The sequence below is a fragment of the Ostrea edulis genome, chromosome 10, assembly GCF_947568905.1.
Source record: "Ostrea edulis chromosome 10, xbOstEdul1.1, whole genome shotgun sequence".
Classification (NCBI taxonomy): domain Eukaryota; kingdom Metazoa; phylum Mollusca; class Bivalvia; order Ostreida; family Ostreidae; genus Ostrea; species Ostrea edulis.
The window spans coordinates 12213132-12233316 of NC_079173.1; the positions used below are offsets into that span (position 1 = coordinate 12213132).

General features: G+C 34.2%; 1 protein-coding gene across 8 annotated transcripts in view; it reads right to left on the reverse strand.

Annotated features, from left to right (window-relative positions):
* Window positions 1–4183: 4183 nt before the first annotated feature.
* The window catches only part of LOC125666824 (plexin domain-containing protein 2-like), a 71122-nt gene continuing 55120 nt past the window's right edge, over window positions 4184–20185 (reverse strand). For 4 of the 8 annotated variants that reach the window (XM_056151952.1, XM_056151949.1, XM_056151950.1 and 1 more), the window contains 4 exons: window positions 17529–17873; window positions 13260–13299; window positions 11907–12040; window positions 4184–10234 (listed from right to left, as the gene is read on the reverse strand). In XM_056151952.1, the coding sequence (XP_056007927.1) occupies window positions 10136–10234; window positions 11907–12040; window positions 13260–13299; window positions 17529–17873 (618 nt within the window). In that variant the 3' untranslated portion in view covers window positions 4184–10135. The remainder of the gene's footprint in view (window positions 10235–11906; window positions 12041–13259; window positions 13300–17528; window positions 17874–20185) is intronic. The other 4 variants (XM_056151956.1, XM_056151954.1, XM_056151955.1 and 1 more) reach the window with 1 other exon arrangement.

A 20185-nucleotide genomic window follows, 5' to 3' on the forward strand; every position in this document is an offset into this window, starting at 1 on the left:
CAAAAGTTAAAGGTTTTGGAGGAAGACGTAATTATTCAAAAAAAATTATCAGTTTGAGAAGAATGACTTCACAATATTTTACTGAATTAAAAAGAAATGGAAAAATACAGTGTAGTATAATTTAGCGTTCAAATGGCTATTTCGCCCCTAATCCTCTATTACATTTAGTCTTCATACTAGAAATTCGACAAGCCTGAAGGTGCTATAATAATGCCTTATATTTCACCCACGTTTTGCTTTCTTGGTATAAGGTCCCTCTATATACCAGAGACAAATGTGGGCATTGAAAAAAATATTTCGCATAAATTCAAAGATGTACATTTTGAGTTAATATTGACCTTTCCGCATAGTATACATGCCATTTTGCCCCGGGACAAATTTTCAAAGACTACGGAGAACAGAAATCAGTATCATTGATTTAAAGGGTCATGGACACGATTTGAGCTGAAAATTTTCAAATTTTATTTTTCCATTCTAAAAGTTTAGAATGCTTAACTGGGGTATTGCTAATGGTCAGCGAAAATTTGAATGTCAGTTATCGAGGTACATGGGAGATACAGAGGTCACAATCCTTTGTTATGTAAACAAAGCTCGTGTCATGTTTTTATTTACATAGGTTAAAAAAATAATATATATATATATATATATATACTAGAAAAGGTTCATTTAAAGCCGATTTTTTTTTTAATTTACAAGTTAATTCTGAACACAATTAAATAATTTAAACATGCTATTTCTATAAAGCAATCCATATGTAAACAGAAACATAAAATAAAATTTGAAAATTTTAAGCTCAAATCGCGTCCATGCCTCTTTAAAATGGCAAAAAATCAAATAAAGGATTCAGAAACTCATTCTTGGTCTACTATAATGATTAAATTACTTAAATTCATTACAAAGTATATATAACACAGTAAATGTCCAGTTTATTGCATCATACACCAAAGGGCAGATCACTCTAGTTGCAGAATTTGAACTCTCCGGTGTGCAGTTTATAGAAGAACCTTAACGTGGATGACATACTTTATTTCATGTTTTGATGTTGAAAATGTTCAGTATATATATTCAAACACAACGAATATGGTAAAAATCCCTAATTTAGTATGGCCATGTTGCAGACAATACGAAAAGTTACACTCTTCCTTCGCTTTCCTACATACCCCAAGAAAGGGTTGGCGGATAAAAGGGAGAGAAGAGGAGAGGGCGAGCTGGAACTGGGGGGGGGGGGGGGAGTAAGAAAAGAAAGATGGAAAGAGAATGAAGGGGGGGGGGGGGGCGGGAAAGGTAGAAGTGAACCTCCCTTTACAGTACAAAGAAAATCACTTTTGGAAGATCTCGTTACTGTCAACTGTTACGCTTTTTCATATAGAAATCCTGGGATCACGGCACCAAAGAGCCAAATTGTGAGAAATCGACCTATATGTACTTTGAAGGACCGTATCTCCGAGCTCCATTAAGGAAGTATTTGGCAGACTGCCAGTATCTAGGGGTATTAGATGGAACAGTTAAGAGTAACGAAATCTTCCATTGGCAGGCTTTACATCAAACCCCGAGACTCGGTCAAATTTAAATTTGCATATTTCACAGGCTTCCGTTTCTGCTTCCAATAAACCCCATTTATCAAGAAAAGCTAGGTTATGCTAGCACTAAAGCTACAACTCTGAATAATCAGTATCTATTGGGTATAGTGTAGTGCGTGTACCTATTTTTCAATGTTTGTTCGACTTTCTCTAACCATGAAACTACGATTTTAGTGTTTACCTCTTTTTAAAATACGATTTCATTCACAAGAGCAGGCTGATAAACTCCATAGCGGAAGGTTGATAAAGAACAGAAAAATTCGGTAAAATTGTCATTATGTCGAACATATAGTAAACACAAGAAATTCACAGAATACATGTACTAGTAAATGTCTGGTTCGTACATATCGTTATCATGTTACGTGTCATCAGCAAAGATTGATTGTATCTTGCTTAACGTCTCGCCCGAGAATTGTTCACTCATATGGAAACGTCACCAAGACCGGTGAAGGGCTTCAAATTTAGGCCTTTGCTCGGCGCTTACGGCCATTGAAATAAAATTCTTTAGCGTGCCACACCTACTGTGACACGGGACATCCGTTTTTAAGGTCATCTCCGAGGACCCGTGATTGTCGGACATTCATACCTTATGACGAGCATTTGGCGATGGAACTGTCACTACCTGTTTCAACGACTTAGGTCTGTCGCGGCCGGGATTCGAACCCCAGCCTTCCGCATGCGGGGCGAACGCTCTAACCTCTCGGCCACCGCGGCGGTACTATACACTCCCCCCAACAAAACAAAAAAACTACAGTAGGTATTTAGTTTGTTTCTGTTCATAAGCATAAGTTTGAATCTAAGTTAAACGATCGAAGTTTTTATCATAAATGAAATACAATGAAACAGCGTAGACCTATTACTTACAAAACACTCGTAAATCACTAAATGTATTTATAAAAGTTTAACAACAAACGTCATGTAATAAACAAGATTTAATGAGGACCTGTCAAAAATTCTCACCATGCCACATAATATAATTCAACACCATGTATATGCGTTTAAAAAAAAATGAAATAATAGAAAGTGCAGGGAGTGGGGGCTGCGACCCAAGTTTGTACTTTTCCCGCCCAAAATGACTAAAAATGACCTTTTTGTGGTAAAAATGTTCAACTCCCATACATAACCTCCCCCTAGATCCGCCACTGAACATACTATGAATCTACCGTCCTAATCGGAACATTGCTCGGCCTTTTCTGTCGAGCTTTTTCCCCCCTCACGACTTGGACGGGATCGAAAAGCTGAGCGATGTTCCTTTTGTATAAAGTTCATCACCTTCAACTAAAAGGAAATATGTTTCAACAAAAACAGAATTAAAATTAATATTTCCTACCGAGTTTTACATGCATTGCGTTTGAAGATACAAATGTATGCAAGTTATTACTGGTTATAAGTTTATGAAATGAAAGCACATGATGGACTTTTAGTTGTTGAGGAAAATTGAAAGATGTCGGCCAATGAAAACTTAGCTTGGTACGTGTTGATTTATGTCTCATTCAAGAATTCTTCTTTCACATAGAGAAGTCAACATATTTACATTTCCAGTGTTTTTACGTTCGATATTTCCTCATGAATGTGAATAATGAATCTTGGTAATATAGTGCGATTATTTATTTTTAGACAGAAATAAAAATACATGGGGGTATGAACAGCAGCGCTTCACGCCAGCTGAAAGCGTCGCAATATGATGCCCTCGTGTATTTCGAAAAATAAATTTATTTCTTACATGAAGTGCCATAAATTGTCATCCATGCAAGGTGCTTATAGTGAGGGTTCTTTATCGTGTCAGCGACTACATGCAGGTCATCCATTTTTAAGTTCAAGACCTGCGCCATTCAATTTTGATGCTTGAAACTATATATATATATATATATCGTCGACTGACCAGTTTCGGTGACCTTGTGATAAACCGCGATTTTCTCATTAATCACTTGGATTAAATAAATAAATTACACACCTACCTTTAAAGTAATTACATTCCTTTACTTTCATCCAAAAACTCCAAATTCATTGGTACGTTAATTGAATATATTTTTGTAACAAAAAACATGTCACTTTGTGGTCCTAAAACGGTGACGTCACCTATTTCGGTGACCATTGTTAATATAGGTTTGCCAAAAGTTTGTAACTGTTAAAACGTATATATATACAGGAGGAATGTGCAACTAAACGTCAATAAATAAAATAACATAGTGTAGAATTGTAGACTTTTGGTATACTTTATATTAATTTGAAGGTTTGCTTGAAAAAGTAATAAGTAACTGTGCTTATTTTTGGGGTGCTCGTGTTGATTTTTTTTTTTTTTTATACATACTCCCCTTCTAGTAGTTCATTTTCGGGAAAAAATTGAAGACGTAGTACTCCATATATGTTTGCAAACACTACGGCGAAATTAATGACGCAATCTACACCCGGACACACGTAAACAAAAGGTCACCGATTCTGGTCAGTCACGGAAATAGGGCAGTCGACGATATATACAAAGGTGGTATACTCTGTATTTATGTAGTCCCTAACAGAAAAAATGAGACGGGCACGTGTGGGAACCCAGCATTAGTCCCTTCTATTGAGCAGGGGGTGGAGTTATAGAATAAAGTAAGACAGTCTATCAACAGAAGATAAGTTTCCTTTAATTCTTATTAACTCAACTGATATGAAGATCTAAAATTCATAAATAACTTGAAATATGTTTCATATGAAAAATACATTCCAGATAAACTCATTACTACAATGAACATACATATAACTGATTTACAAGTAAAACTTGGTCCATTTACAATGGGAATAAATTTATTTACAAAGAGTTCAGGGGCCCAAGACTTTAGACCATATATACTTCATGCAATATTGATGTAATGCTGCACTTTACACATGACTAAAGAAAATATAAGTACACACTTGCCATACTTTTAATTTCAAAATTTTATACAAATAGTTGTGACACGTTCGTTCTACAGGACCCAGTTGACTAAAACTTAGTTAAGTTTAACCGGCAGCTACTGCATCCATCAGCAGCACAAAACATCCTAATACAGTGTTACCCACCAGCCTTCATCGTGTCGAATAATTCTCATCCCTTTACACAATGGCTAACAGCTGTTTTCAAACCTTCTTGTTTGGCACGTAAAATAATTTGAATTTCCTCGCTTTAAACTCGAAAACTATGCAAAATATTTCATTTAAAACACATTTAGTCATTTTTGGCATGCAAAGAATTAATTTTGCTACAAAAAATTAAAAAGTTGAGTAAAATGCCATATATAACTGCAAGAGTTAATGACAAGTTAAGCATCAGTTAAATATAAGTAAATTTTTGGACAACTGGATCCTTCATGGGCTCTATAATATAGTTATAAATGTAATTTATCATTCAAATAAAATTTTTTAAAAATAATTTACATGGTTAAATATTCATTAGCATCTTCCTAACATAGGCTGATTAAAATACAGTATAAATACATGTGATATTGGTAATAAAAACAAAAACGAAATCCTCACTAGCTATATGTTTATTCTATATAATTATATTAACAGATATCCACGATTATCTTACGTTCTCAGTCATATATATATTACACACAAAATGAAGAGGAACTGATGAGTTCAATAACTGAAAATTTTTTCCACATTTCATCCAAAAATATTGTAACTGTATGATTATTCTAATATCATAATAATTATAAAATAAATATCTAAAATCAATTCTCATGCAAAATATTAACATTTCGTTTGTTAGCAACATATATATATGGCATAGCTGAAGAGAATTTATCAATCGCTATGCTATTATAAATATTCAGTAATGTTGAACCATTGACGCTCTTCAACATAAAAACATTGACGTAGATTGCTGAAAAATGATAAAGAATTCAAAATATCCTGCTAATAGATAGATAATCTCAATGATTAACATGGAAAACGATGGGCAAAACTTACATACAGAGCATAACACATGTAAGGTTCCGCGGTATATTACATGCAAGGTGTGAATTACTGAAATGTTGTGAATTATCCTCCAATAAAAAAAACCCACTGTACATTATAGGAAAGGTAAACATGGAAATTTACAAGACAAAGTATACGTATGTATGAAGTTTTTTTTTTTCCAAAAAGAGTATATTGGGGAATAATCTCAAAAATATGGTTTCATTAAATCAATAACCAGAAACTGGAATCAAGTGTTAAATCAAATATGGTCGTTAGACCAGGACTGGAAATCTCGTTTTAAGCTGCACTGTGGTAACTGCCAATGACTGAAAAACCACTAATAATATAAAATAGTACTAGCGTAGGACATCTTTCTACTAATATAAAATAGTACTAGTGTAGGACATCTTCGCTATCCAAGGGTTTACGATCCGCTCTGCTATTCTTGGTGGGCGAAGATGTAGCGTAGGATGAACTAGTATTTGTTCTTTTATTGCAAAAATGTCTCATTCCCAATCCCATCCCAAAATATCAAATTCATCCAGAAAATAAAACATCTTAGACAATTACACTTGGTAAGGAACATTTCTATCAAGTTTCATTTATATCTGATTTTATAAACAGTAGCAATACCTGCCTTCACAAACATTCCTAGTCAAAATGAACAGGTCCATTCTATAGTGCAGAAAACCCTACAATCATATATGATAGAGCCAAGGGGTTTGACACAACTACACAGACATGGAATTAAAGGAGAAACTATTTTTGACACCCCCCCCTTCCCAGGGTTCGCATAATAAAACATGATCTACCCTTTTCCGTAGCCCACTGATCTAACTATACAGTAAAACATGAAATACAGCAACCACTCTTATAATGAATTAACGTGTACAGCGAAGTGATTTTCATTCCCTTTGGTTTAAAATTTAAAAACATGATATTATTGGATGCAACGAATTATGTTTAAAGTGAAGCAATATTTTTCGTCCCATGCACTTTGCTATGAATGTGTTTTACTGTAGTTAATTAATATTGAAAGAAGATGGCCATTATCAACCATATGGCATACTACTAGTACCTTAAATAATGCAAATTCAACCAATAATGCTATTATATCAACAAACTGAGTGGATTTTATACATTTCATTGGCAGTTACTACACAGTCAACACAAAAATACCACATTTGACAAAGTGCGCTTGTCAAGTTTTGGTCAGGAGTATATTGAGGAAAAATCTCAAAATCTGTCTTTGATCTCTCATTTGGTTTAAACTGGAAAAAAAAAATCAATTAATCAAAGAACGATATATCATAACATGACCGGACATTAAGTCTGAGAAGTAGGATTGTCAGGCTTAACTACTTGATAAATCTGTATATATTTGTATATTGCATCTGAAGAATAAAAAAATGTTAAATATTAATGCACAAAACAAAGATGAGATTCGTGTTTTGTAAAGGAGAAAAAAAGTGTACATATTGCCAATGATCATGCCTTCGGTGGGACAATGACAAAACAGAAAAATTTTGCGACTTGCCGTCATAATTGAAGAATTTTCTAATCTGTATAAAATCATCTTCAGGTAATTATAACAATAAACGACAAAACAGTAATGTAACGGAGTGATTCAGTTTTTCGTGGGATTCTAATCTAAAACAATTTTTATAATAACAATGATAAACAAAGAAACAACAAAAATAACAGATAAAAATTTGTTCCTTCTCCGCACCCCCATCTCATTAACTGAAACTATTTGCATGGAATACACAGTACAGCGCAGTGTTGTGTTAATTTCCAATGATTACTTCAATTTCTTTGGAATCGACAGTTTTTAAACGATCTTGCGGAAGGGAGGGGGGCATTTACTGTATAGACACATCAACAATAAAATTACAAACATGTTGACTAATTGATAAACCAACATACTGGGTGGTACAGAAACAACTTTTGTAGAATTTCACTGAAAATTACAAAAAAAGTTGGAAAATGAATTATTCTACATCTATGGGCTCTTGCTTTAAAAACCAGCAAGGGCATCAATCGTGGATGCAGTTGTTAGCAACAAAGGTAGTTTTCTATTAGATATGACAGTATATAGGCTGATGGTAACAGATATGTACAGAGTATAATGCGGTTTATCTCTATAAAAATGACAATTCTCAAAATCCATCTATTCCTTTGGCTGAGTTTGCAGAACTACACAAACAAAAAGAAATGAAATGATCATGCTCAGTGGAATTCTTGGACAAAATTGTACAAATTCGTAAAATATGATATGTTTCCTGGTCATGGCTGTCATCAAACTTGTACGCAACATCTGCTGTGGTTGTGCATTGTTAGTCCCGGATTTTATGAAATGCTTCTACAATAGCAGCCTCTCTAAATAACATTCTCAATCAGTTCGTATTTGTCATTGGACACACTTATCAGAACAGAGCGCATAGAAACAGGTTATTTGTTCTTGGTGTAGCTCTTCTGAAAGAAGTCCGGAAGAAGCTAAAAGTCCGGAAGAAGCTTTGATCATTGGGCAAGTTATGTCCATAACAAATTGTTGGTCTTCTCAAATTAGAATATTAATACCTGTTCCTCTTGAAGTCTTTGGTCTGTTTTATCATCTAAATTTGACATTTTGGACAAAACATACAGATGTCACATCCCACATTTATCCGCCTTTGCTATTTCTGAGTAATAAGAGCTTGCATTCAAAGCTACAATCTACTCCAGATATATTGAAATTCAGGGGGACCTGAAATGTTCATTATATCCAAAGTTCAATATAACCAATGCTGAAGTATATCGATATTCAACTTGTGGATCATTTCAAAATTACAAACTTTGTACTAGCTAATGGCAGATCAGTCTCAGGGTCTTGATATTGAAACTCGCTCTATTTTTATCAAAGTCTTACTAGGTGAGATAAAAAATGAACACTTCTCCATTCTAAAGTCCAAGCTGTCTTATTCTTATGCCTTATCCACGTTGGTGCAAAGTATAATAATAATAATAACAAACTTTATATAGTGCCTGACACAAAACAAATTACTCTAAGGCACTTTACAAGGCATCGTTGTGAGCCACGTCGCCTATTGTCTCTGTTTACACTACATTAAGGTAGGGTAGGTACTACCGGACTCAGTAACCGTGGCTAGCGACAATGTTTACAAGGGTAAGAAGAGGAATGCATTAATAAAACACAATTAAATGAAAGTTGCCATACGATCCTAATAGTATAAGTGTACAATTATCAAAATAAAACACTGTATATGATTAAGATCGATAGCTAAAAGTTTTCTTATTTTGATGTTTGATAATTAAGAAAGTCACAGTTTATACATGTTAGAATCTAAAAACCTAATTCATAAAAATAAGTTTTAAGATGGGTTTTTTTTGTTGAAAATTTCAAGAGATGTTCACTTTTTGATGTCATCTGAACGGTCATTCCAGGGATGTGCTGCAGTCCGGCTGATTTGGCGTTGTCCATATTAAATTAAAATCCTATTTCAGTTAATATTGAATTTACGTCACAGTCACATTGAGAAAATTTAATGCGCATTAATTCAAAGTGGAGCAAATTATTCTCCATTAAACTGTCATGTGAACTCTCAAGTGAATCTATTTTTTAAAAAATTGAAGTCTTGATGCAAGCGCATCAAGTAAAAAATACATCACAACTAATGCTCCAATCACAACTACTGGTTTTAAGTTGGAAAATGAAAATGTCGCTTAACAACCAATGTTTCGTAATATGTCATTTCGCTCCTTTCTGCTCATTCAAGCACATGTATATGCAAATCAAATTTACATTAGTTTAATGTGTATCACTTTTGCTGACTGATCAAAATTCAACTAAGTTTCATAGCACAAAATTGTGATAGACTCTTTAGACATTTCAACATCATGGTAGACAACAATGCACAAAAAAAACAGCTAATGTTGCACACAGCATCCTGGATCTCCCTATCAAGTCTTTTAAGGCATCTTGGGAAAACAGAATGACAATAGAGATACACCATCTTAAAGTATAAAGGCATTCCCTCAATCCAATCGTTCTCACATCTCTTTGGCTACAGGCTGTTATTAAAATAGTTTACTGTAGATTCGCAGATATACGCGAGAAATTCATTATTGTGTTTTCGCAAGAGGCATCATGTGCGAAATAAAAATTATTTGCTTTTAATTTTCTGTTGCAAAAATATATGCAAGAAGTCTTGATTAACAGATATTAAACAGGCGAACTCATGTTCCAGCGATTTGCCGTTTACAAGTCATTTCGCCGTATTAAGTACCCGAGTAAAACCAGGAATCTACAGCATTTGAAAACCAGTATTAAGTTGTTCGTACACACAAGGAACATTTTGGTTTTTGGCCATCAGAGAGATAAAAAAAACAACAAACTTGAAGTGAAGGAAATCCTTAGTTATATCACAGACTGGTAGCCATTTGCTCAACAAAAACTTAGATTTAAACTCCAACTACACAAGTAAATAAAAAATACAAACAAATGCAAGAAAACCTAAAAATCATCTTTTCCAACTTCAAACCAATGATTTGTTTAGCTTTACTAAAACAATGGGAAATTGAATTCCATATTTTGATGAGCAAATGTTGACATCTTTTGTAATATTTCTTATCTAGGCTGTGGATTCTACGCGATATTTTTCTCCCGATGCAGTGTCTCTTTTCCAGAATTTCATTTTATTCATCTTAGCTTTCATTTCACTTGGACGATGCTGCAAAACAAAGCAAGAATGATAGCTTTAAATCTTAACTAATAAAAGAACACCCCCCCTCCCAATGAAATGCATGTATATGATCAACATTTCCCCAAACTTGGCCTCAATCCAGGCCTGGAGGTTATAAAACGTACTCATACTGAAACTCAGCCATGTTTATTTTGAATCCAACTCTGAGCAAGCCGAAGCATACTCGAAAAATTTTGAGCATGTACTCCATTCGAGTACAGAATTATTTTATAAAACTTTTATACCCTTTACTTTTTAGTATGAGCACGATTTAGAGCACAGAGTTTGAGTTTGAGTATGAAAATGTGCTCAAAAAAGTTTTATAATCTGAAGGCCAGGTTGCATGGATTTCAAAAGTTTGGTAAAGCAAAGAAGGCTCATTGCATTGCTTGCTCAATATTACAATTATACACACAGGTTGACAGATGTCCAGAAGTAAAGACAGTTTTTAATCATACATTGTGGTCTTCAATATATGATTATAACTCAACCCAACCTGGGGCCTGAATAATGGGCAAATGAATTTTACCATTTTCATTACATTACAATCATTCAAACAATTTGCCTGCTTAATGTCCAGGATCCAGTTGCACAACGGTTAGTTAACTTTAACAGACAGTTAACTTCCCATTAACTCTTACATTTATATTGCGTTAACTAGACGTTAACTATCAGTTAAACTTAACTCATCTTCGTGCAACTGGGTCCAGGAGTACATAAGATTTTCTAAAATGTACTGAATATTTTCCACAGGAGATCAACTAAGCACTACCCTGGGGCCTGGACCAAGGGGTAATGAATTTCACATTCCTCAGTATACTAATGCCAACAATTTGCCTTCTTGATTTCTAGGTATATGTAAGATTTTCTAGAATATATTGCATTTTCAACGTTACATATGATCAAGGAAACCCCACCACGGGAACTGAACCCAGGGGTCATACATTTCACATTGCTTAATATAATCATAGTTTATCTGGTTAGTATCCTGAAGAAGTAAACAAGATTCTCTATTTGTATAACCAATCTAGCCCCAGCCTGGCACCTGAACTTGGGGCTCATGGATTTCGTAATTTCAAAGGACTCGATCAGTACCCATTCAATCATGCAAACATTTAGTCTCCTTGAGGTCCAAAATAAGTAGCTTTTCCTATGGTATGATGCATTTTCAATATATGACCAACCTAGCCCCACCCTAGGGTAATTAATTTTTGTAGAGGGCTCAATGCTCATTATAAACATTCAAAATTTTTAACTCCTTGATGTCCAGAGGAAAAAAAGATTTTGTAGAATATGATGCATTTTTTTTTTTAATATATCCAACTTAGCCCCGCCCTAAGGCGTGAACCCTGAAACCAAGGGTCAAGAATTTCACAATTGTCGTATAGGGTTTAACATTCATTCAAACATTTTGTCTCCTTGATATCTAGAAGTAAAGAAGATTTTTGAAGATTACATTAATTTTGATGGTTTTGGTCCCACCCCTTGAGCCCTGTGGAGGCGAGAGTCCACGAAAATCACCATTGGTGTTCCCCTTGACCTATAGATGTTATACAACATTGATTCAGCTGTCCTAGAAGAAGCTGAATATGTTAAAAAGTTAATGATCGACAACGGATAAAAAAAAGAGAGCAACAGATCACCCGAGAGACTGACTTACATTGATCATCCATTGCCCTGAGGCTGATGTAGGGTGGGTATAAGCATAGAAGAACCACCCTCCAATACCCACGACTAACGCCACTAGTATAATCACTGCAATCACCACTCCAGCAATCGTGGCATTCTTATCACCTGTCAATAGATAAAAAGATTGTAAATATATCAACAACATCACGTCATTATCACGTTAGAGGGGACAGCACTATCATTAGATAATTATATAGTAAATATCAACATCACGTCACTATCACGTTAGAGACAGCACTATCAACAGATAATTATATAGTGAATATCAACATCACGTCACTATCATGTTAGAGACAGCACTATCAATAGATAATTATATAGTGAATATCAACATCACGTCACTATCACGTTAGAGACAACACTATCAATAGATAATTATATAGGGAATATCAACATCACGTCACTATCATGTTAGAGACAGCACTATCAATAGATAATTATATAGTGAATATCAACATCACGTCACTATCACGTTAGAGACAACACTATCAATAGATAATTATATAGGGAATATCAACATCACATCACTATCATGTTAGAGATGGCACTATCAACAGATAATTATACAGTTAATATCAACATCACGTCACTATCACGTTAGAGACACTACTATCAATAGATAATTATACAGTAAATATCAACATCACATCACTATCACGTTAGAGACACTACTATCAATAGATAATTATACAGTAAATATCAACATCACGTCACTATCACCACGTTAGAGGGGACAACACTATCAATAGATAATTATATAGTGAATATCAACATCACGTCACTATCACGTTAGAGACAGCACTATCAATAGATAATTATACAGTAAATATCAACATCACGTCACTATCACGTTAGAGACAGCACTATCAATAGATAATTATATAGGGAATATCAACATCACGTCACTAGTCACAATAATGCTATCTATAGCACTATGATGCTATCACTGTCAACAGAAAATTAAGTCTTTAATCTGCGAGCAACCTCTTAAACAAAAACAAGCCTCATTTCCATATTCAACAGAGATCCTTCAGAAAATACAGCTTATGGTTTTACTATGAACTAATGTTGAATGGCAATTATGAACTGCAACATGACACACCAGGGTACTTTTCATGAAGGGAAAGGTGAAGATAATGAAGAGTGATCAATCTCATAACTCCTACAAGCAATATATTAAAATAAAGAGTTGATGGGCAAACACGGACCCCTGGCTAACATGTCGCAGTTCATACCCTCATGTATTTTCAACACTGAAATTCATTTCCACTACCCTGTAAATAACACACTAGTACACCGTCTATCGTATATGATATATACTTACTTTTACTGGAATCTTTGAGAGAGCAGTTACTTCTGCTGGACTAAAATAGCAATATAAATCAAGATGAAAAAAAAGAAGGAAATACACATGGTGAAAACAAATTAATTCACATAAAGCATGAAATAGTCATTGTAAATAACAAAAATATTTTTAAGCATCTTTGAATATTGTGTACAAATTTAAAAAAAAAAAAAACAACCAAAAAACTTTTATCAGAATTGGATTTTTAAAACACTCATGAGACTCAGATGAGTAATGAATCTTATTGCCCAAGTAATTAATAATTATGTTAAATTAAAATTAAAATAATGAATGACTAAATACAATAGTACAGAACAGAGATTGATGAATGACGGAAACTAAATACGGTGCGTGAAGCATGGTGCTGTAGAGGGCAAGGAACGAGAATATGTCTAAGTACTTGAGAATTGTGTAAGTTCCGATTTCAATCTAAAAGCTAGAAGTCCTTCTTTAGAATTTGATAAACCTCTATCTATATTGTCTGTATACACAAACATCCTCATAGAGAATCTAAACTCTCTGAAAGTTCTCTATAACAGAAGCACTAAAGTCTGAAACGCTACAAAGTTTAAACTGTCGAGCCACAGTGTTAACTTCCCTTTGGTACATTGTCTCAAACCACGCCTATTGTCTCCGTTCACACTACGTCATTGCTGTAGTTGTATGATTAAGAAAGTCCTCGACTTCATGAATATTTATGTTCATATATCAACCAACTGGGGAGCTCCCATATTTTTCTTTCATGGAAAATAACACTGATTGATCTGTAACCTGCTCTGTCTGTTATCATTTCTAAACAAATGTTACACATTTTACCTGTACCAGCCATTAAAATCTGTTATCATGACTGTGATTGGTCAAAAAATGATTGTGTCATATTTCATAAATATTCATGAAAGTCGAGAGTTTTGCTTTCTTATACAACCACGGTTTGAGGTAGGATAGGTACTCCCAGATTCAGTGAGCATGGCCAGCAATGATGCTTTTGGTAATGCATCTTTATTTTGTTGGTTCAACATAGACAAGAGGCCTATGGGCCACATTGCTCATCTGAGTCACCATCACTCATAATTAAAGATTTTCCCTATATATATTGAATTCACATGTAAAACTTTGATCCCTGTTGTGGCACCAGCCTACCCCCGGGGGCCATGATTTTAAAAAAAACTAGAATCTCCACTATGTCAGGAAGCTTTCAGGTATATTTCAGCTCTTCTGGCTCAGTGGTTCTTGAGAAAAAGATTTTTAAATGACCCCACCCTAATTTTGCATTTTTGTGATTACTTCCCTTTTGAAAGAGGCATGGCCCTTCATTGGAACAAAGTTGAAAGCCCCTTCACCAAAGGATGCTTTTTGCCAAGTTTGGTTATAATTGGTCCAGTGGTTCTGGAGAAGAAGTCGAAAATGTGAAAATCTTACAGACAGACAGATGTACGAAGCACAACTGGTGATCAGAAAAGTGCACTTGAGCTTTCAGCTCAGGTGAGCTAAAAAGAAGAAAGCGGTAAACATATCGTATTCATTTCAACACAGTAATATTTTCCATTTTACCTCATGTCATGTGGTAATTATGTAGTACATTTAATGTCTGTAATTTTATGCTTTAAGTGCCTTAAGGTAGCTTGTTAAATTTGGCGCAATACAAATCTCTGTATTGTATTTCAGTTGTATGCTTTGATCAATGCTATATATTTTCACACATACAAACATATACGATGTAAGTTCTTGCTCTGTAAATTTAAATGCTCATAGCCTTCTCCTCCCTGTGCATTCTTAATTATTTTGTAAAATGATGATCATCTTATCATCATGACATTAGAAATATTTACTATTTCCGCGCTAACCCCCCCCACCCCCCAACATTCAAATTCTATACTAAATATCATGGCATGCAACATGCAGTTCAATGGAAAACTTCTGAGAACCTTCAGTAACATACAAGTAAAAAAAACTTAAATACTACAAATCGATCAATATAAGTAATAATTTCATAAAGCATTTGAATTGCCATCTTGTGACGATTGTGTCATAAAATGTATAAATCTTGATGTAGTGAGCTACCTTAATATTTTATTTAGGACAATGGAATTAAGCGACAGCTAAAACTGCATGGTTCCAAACTGGATTTCAGCAAATTTTTTAATGATTTGTGTACGAGACCTGCAGTTGGGTGACAAAGATGAAAATCTTAGATTGGTGTAATGGACTAGAAATGTGCTATCGATAATAATTCTTTTGTTCCTCCAAGAGGTGCATCAGAACAATTAACAGACAACTGACTTAAACTTTGTATATTTCTATGATTAATTATTTTAAAAAAAAACGACTTTGTTTTGTAGAAAAGATCTTACATTTGGCGATATCAAATATCTAATACTGTAAATTCCTAAATAAATGCGGGGAATTTATCATCGCATAATTTCGCGAGATAGGCATAACTCGCAAAATAAAATTATTCGCTTTTATTTTTCTGTTGTTAAAATACATGCAAGAACTCTTGATCAATCACGTGCGAATTCATGTTTACGCGATTTGACGTATACAAGTCATTTCGCAATATTAAGTACTCTCGTAAAAATAAGGTATCCACAGTATTAGAAGACAATTCACATTTCCTCTTTAAAACAAAACAAAAACATGGAAAAAATACAGTACAGGATGAAATTGATGTGTGCATCTTCAATTTTCATCACATCAAGTGCATGATTTTATAAATATGAGTTACATATTAACAAATATTATAAAATAATAGAAATTAACCAACACCAATACTAGAGGGAGGGAGAAAAGCAATGCAAATGACCAGGACTCTAAAACTAATCAAACCGTGTTTCAAAATTTCTCAAAGGTTTGAAGGCTTGTAATCATGTACAGACCTGTTTCAAGACCTTAACGTAAAAAAGTTTATCTGCATGACCCCCCCCCCCCCCCCCCAAAAAAAACCCTCAGTAGATCAAGGCAAAAACCATCTCAACATATGTAACTTTGTAACCGTTCTGCAGGGTCTCCAATTTTCCTGGGATTAAATTTTCAGGGTTTGTGAAAAAAATAATGTTTGTGGGCCCCCTTAAACTGAATTTTATAGTTTGTGAAAAATAATCATGGTTGTGGCCCCCTTATACTAAATTTTATAGTTTGTGAGAAATAATCATGTTTGTGGGGCCCAGCTGGTACAGAATTTCACAGTTGAGAAGTAATTTATTCATTATCAGAGTTCAGCTTCTTTTTTGGAAGTATGCCCATAGCAGGAAAATAAGAAAAATTAACTGCTATGATAAATTAACAGACCAAGACAAAAAATGCTCATATCAAACTTAATTCTAGAACAAGCAATTTTCTAATTTAAGGAAGTTGGATGCATAAGTTCTGACAGAAGTTACAACTAAACATATTCTCTCTCTCTCTCTCTCTCTCTCTCTCTCTCTCTCTCTCTCTCTCTCTCTGTCTCTCTCTCTCTCAGATCTTTTTCATATCAAATGAGTTTCATTAAATGTCCAGTGTAGGCTTTATGATACATGTATCAGAATTCGATGCACTGCGTGAACGGATGGTAAAAATATATGACACAAAACAAATAGCAGTAAACATGTATACCTCCCCACCCCCACATTATTGATATTAATTTCAAAATTATATATGAATACTTGTATTATTAAAAAAAAATTAATATTTAAATTGGTGTATTAATGTTCATTCTGAATAAAGTTTTAGAGTCCTGGTTTATAAAATCAATTAGAATCACAACACCATGCTTTTAAGCCTGACTTCAGATATTTTATTACTGGAGGAGTTTTCTCCGTCCCTTTCTTACAGATTTACACAAATGTCTAGCTGCAGTATTTAACCTAACTGGCCCCCTTGTCTCATCCAACTTCTTAAACAGAACTGACAAATACCAACTAACTTATATATATCTCTTTACCCCAATTTAATCTAAAATTTAAGAATTAAAACATATTCAACTTTACTTTCAGAATTTTTGGTTCAATACAGTTATGAGTGAATTTGGCTTAGCCATGATATTTTGACTCCCACCCCTATATTGATGCAAGTTTCAATATAAACATCAGAACCAAGCCAATTTAGTATGTGTATTGCTGTATCGAAGCTTTTATGGTTACCTTCTCCATCGATTCAGTCAATATAATGTTAAATGTTTGTTATTTTATAAAAGTCAAGCCCAAAAGCATAATTAAATTAGCATTAATTTTATGTTAAAACATTTAAAAAACCCAAAGCTTTAAATACCCCAGGCATGCATCCGTTGTCCTGCTGATGGGATGGTGATGAAAATTGTGTTGGTGTGGTTGTCATAGGTTTAGGTGTGGTTGTTGTCATAGGTTTAGGTGTGGTTGTCATAGGTTTAGTTGTGGTTGTCATTGATCTAGGTGTGGTTGTCATAGGTTTAGTTCTGGTTGTCATAAGTTTATGTGTGGTTGTCATAAGTTTATGTGTTGTTGTCATATTAAGTTTATGTGTAGTTGTAAGTTGAACTTTACTGGTAGGTATAAGTGTGTTTATTGTGGGTTTAGGTGTCGGTGTTGTGGGTGGTTCGGCTGTTGTAGTAGAGCACTTGGCTGGATTATCAAATGCCTGGCAAAGTCAAAGAATTGCTTTGTTAAAGACATCCAAAAATGCAAAACCATTTCAACTAATACAGTCTCTCCCAAAAAAATTAAATAAAAATTAATTTAAAGTATCTAAATAAAATAAATATATATACACTTCAAAAATCTTTGTAACCATTACCTATATATATCTTGACTGATAGAATTTTATTATTCTTTTCTTTGGGAAGGGCAGGACTGGGGCGTCACCTATGATATTGGATAATAGGAATGTGTCCTGCTTATTCACTTGTCAAATTCTGGGAAGTACGTATTACTTTTTAGTTGATTCAGCAGTGGAATTAATTTTCATGCAAAACAACTCTATGTTGTCAATGCAAATGAAAACAATAACACTTTTCTATATAGACTAGAGGGTAACTTGGGCAGTGCAGTACTCTGGTCTTCAGGTAATTGTCACTATTGCAGTTTCTCTACAGAATTCAGAGGGGGGAAAGAGAGAGGGGGAGGGGGAAAGAGATCAGAGGGTGAGAGAAAGAGAGGGTTCTATTCCTGCCACACTACCTACATTATATCTGATCATCCTAATTCCTTTGTATTTCTTGTGAATCTCGACAGAAATTTCTCGTTCTGATAAAATGTGTGTACCAAATTTTGTTTGATCTGGAGCACATCATGCAGTAATTATAATGAAATAATTGCTCTCATTATCAAGGGAGTGTCACATGACCGGTCTGCATAAATAAGATTGCTACGCGTATAGCCATATGTCCAAAAATCCCATATATAATTAACTCCTGTTACATTTGTAAAATCAAACTTGTGTGGAATATGATCAACTATACATTGTGACTATAACAATCCTACAAAATTTGAACAAAATCTATACAGTGGTCTCTGAGGAGCTGCATCCATGAAGTATTCCTATAGTCTAGCATATGCAAATTCAACAAAGTCCTATAACTCCTGTAAAATTTGTCAAATCAAAATGGCTGCACAGTATGATCAATTACACATGGTTACTAACAATCCTACAGATCCTAGAACTCCAGTAAAATTTGTTGAATAAAAATGGCAGAGCAATATGATCAACTTAACAATCCTACAAAATTTGAACACAATTCATTGAGCAATCTCTGAGGAGTTGTGTCCACAAAGTGTTCCAATAGTGTAGCATGTACAAATTCAACAAAGTCCCATAACTACTGTAAAATTTGTCGAATCAAAATGGCAGCGCAATATGATCTACTACATATGGTGACAAACAATCCTATTAAATTTGAACATAATCCGTTTACCAGTTTTCGAGTTTTGTCTACAAAATCAAGTGTGACGAATGGATGCATGGACACTGTTATTTCTAGGTCCCCTTCTGCGTTGCGGTGGGTACAAAAAATCTAAGTAACTATGTTGTATTTGTATCAGCTTCAATATTGTTAATTATCAGCAAACCAGATTCACAAGCACAGGTACTACAAAAGGCCACAGACAGGATGTTAATCATCTATTAATTCTAAAGCTATTATAGACAGGATGTGTTTGTGAAACATTCAATGGTTCTAAGGCTATTATAAACAGGATGTGTTTGTGAAACCTTTAATTATCTGGTTCTAAGGCTATTATAAACAAGATGTGTTTGTGAAACCTTTAATTATCTGGTTCTAAGGCTATTATAAACAGGATGATGTGTTTGTGAAACCTTTAATTATCTGGTTCTAAGACTATTATAAACGGGGTGTGTTTGTGAAACCTTTAATTATCTGGTTCTAAGGCCATCATAAACAAGATGTGTTTGTGAAACCTTTAATTATCTGGTTCTAAGGCTATTATAAACAGGATGATGTGTTTGTGAAACCTTTAATTATCTGGTTCTAAGGCTATTATAAACAGGATGATGTGTTTGTGAAACCTTTAATTATCTGGTTCTAAGACTATTATAAATGGGGTGTGTTTGTGAAACCTTTAATTATCTGGTTCTAAGGCCATCATAAACAGGATGATGTGTTTGTGAAACCTTTAATTATCTGGTTCTAAGGCTATTATAAACAGGATGATGTGTTTGTGAAACCTTTAATTATCTGGTTCTAAGGCTATTATAAACAGGATGTGTTTGTGAACCCTTTAATTGATAAAGCTATTGTAGTGCATCACACAATTTATCACTAATCTGACAATTATATCATACATTAATCAGTTGTTTGTGATCAGATTGGATCCTTTCAGAATATACACGTATTTCAGAAAATCAAATTTTAAGTACGATAATTTTGAAATCTAATTGACTTACATTTACATACTATATCGATGGGTCGGCTTTGTCGTCAGAAAAAATGAACC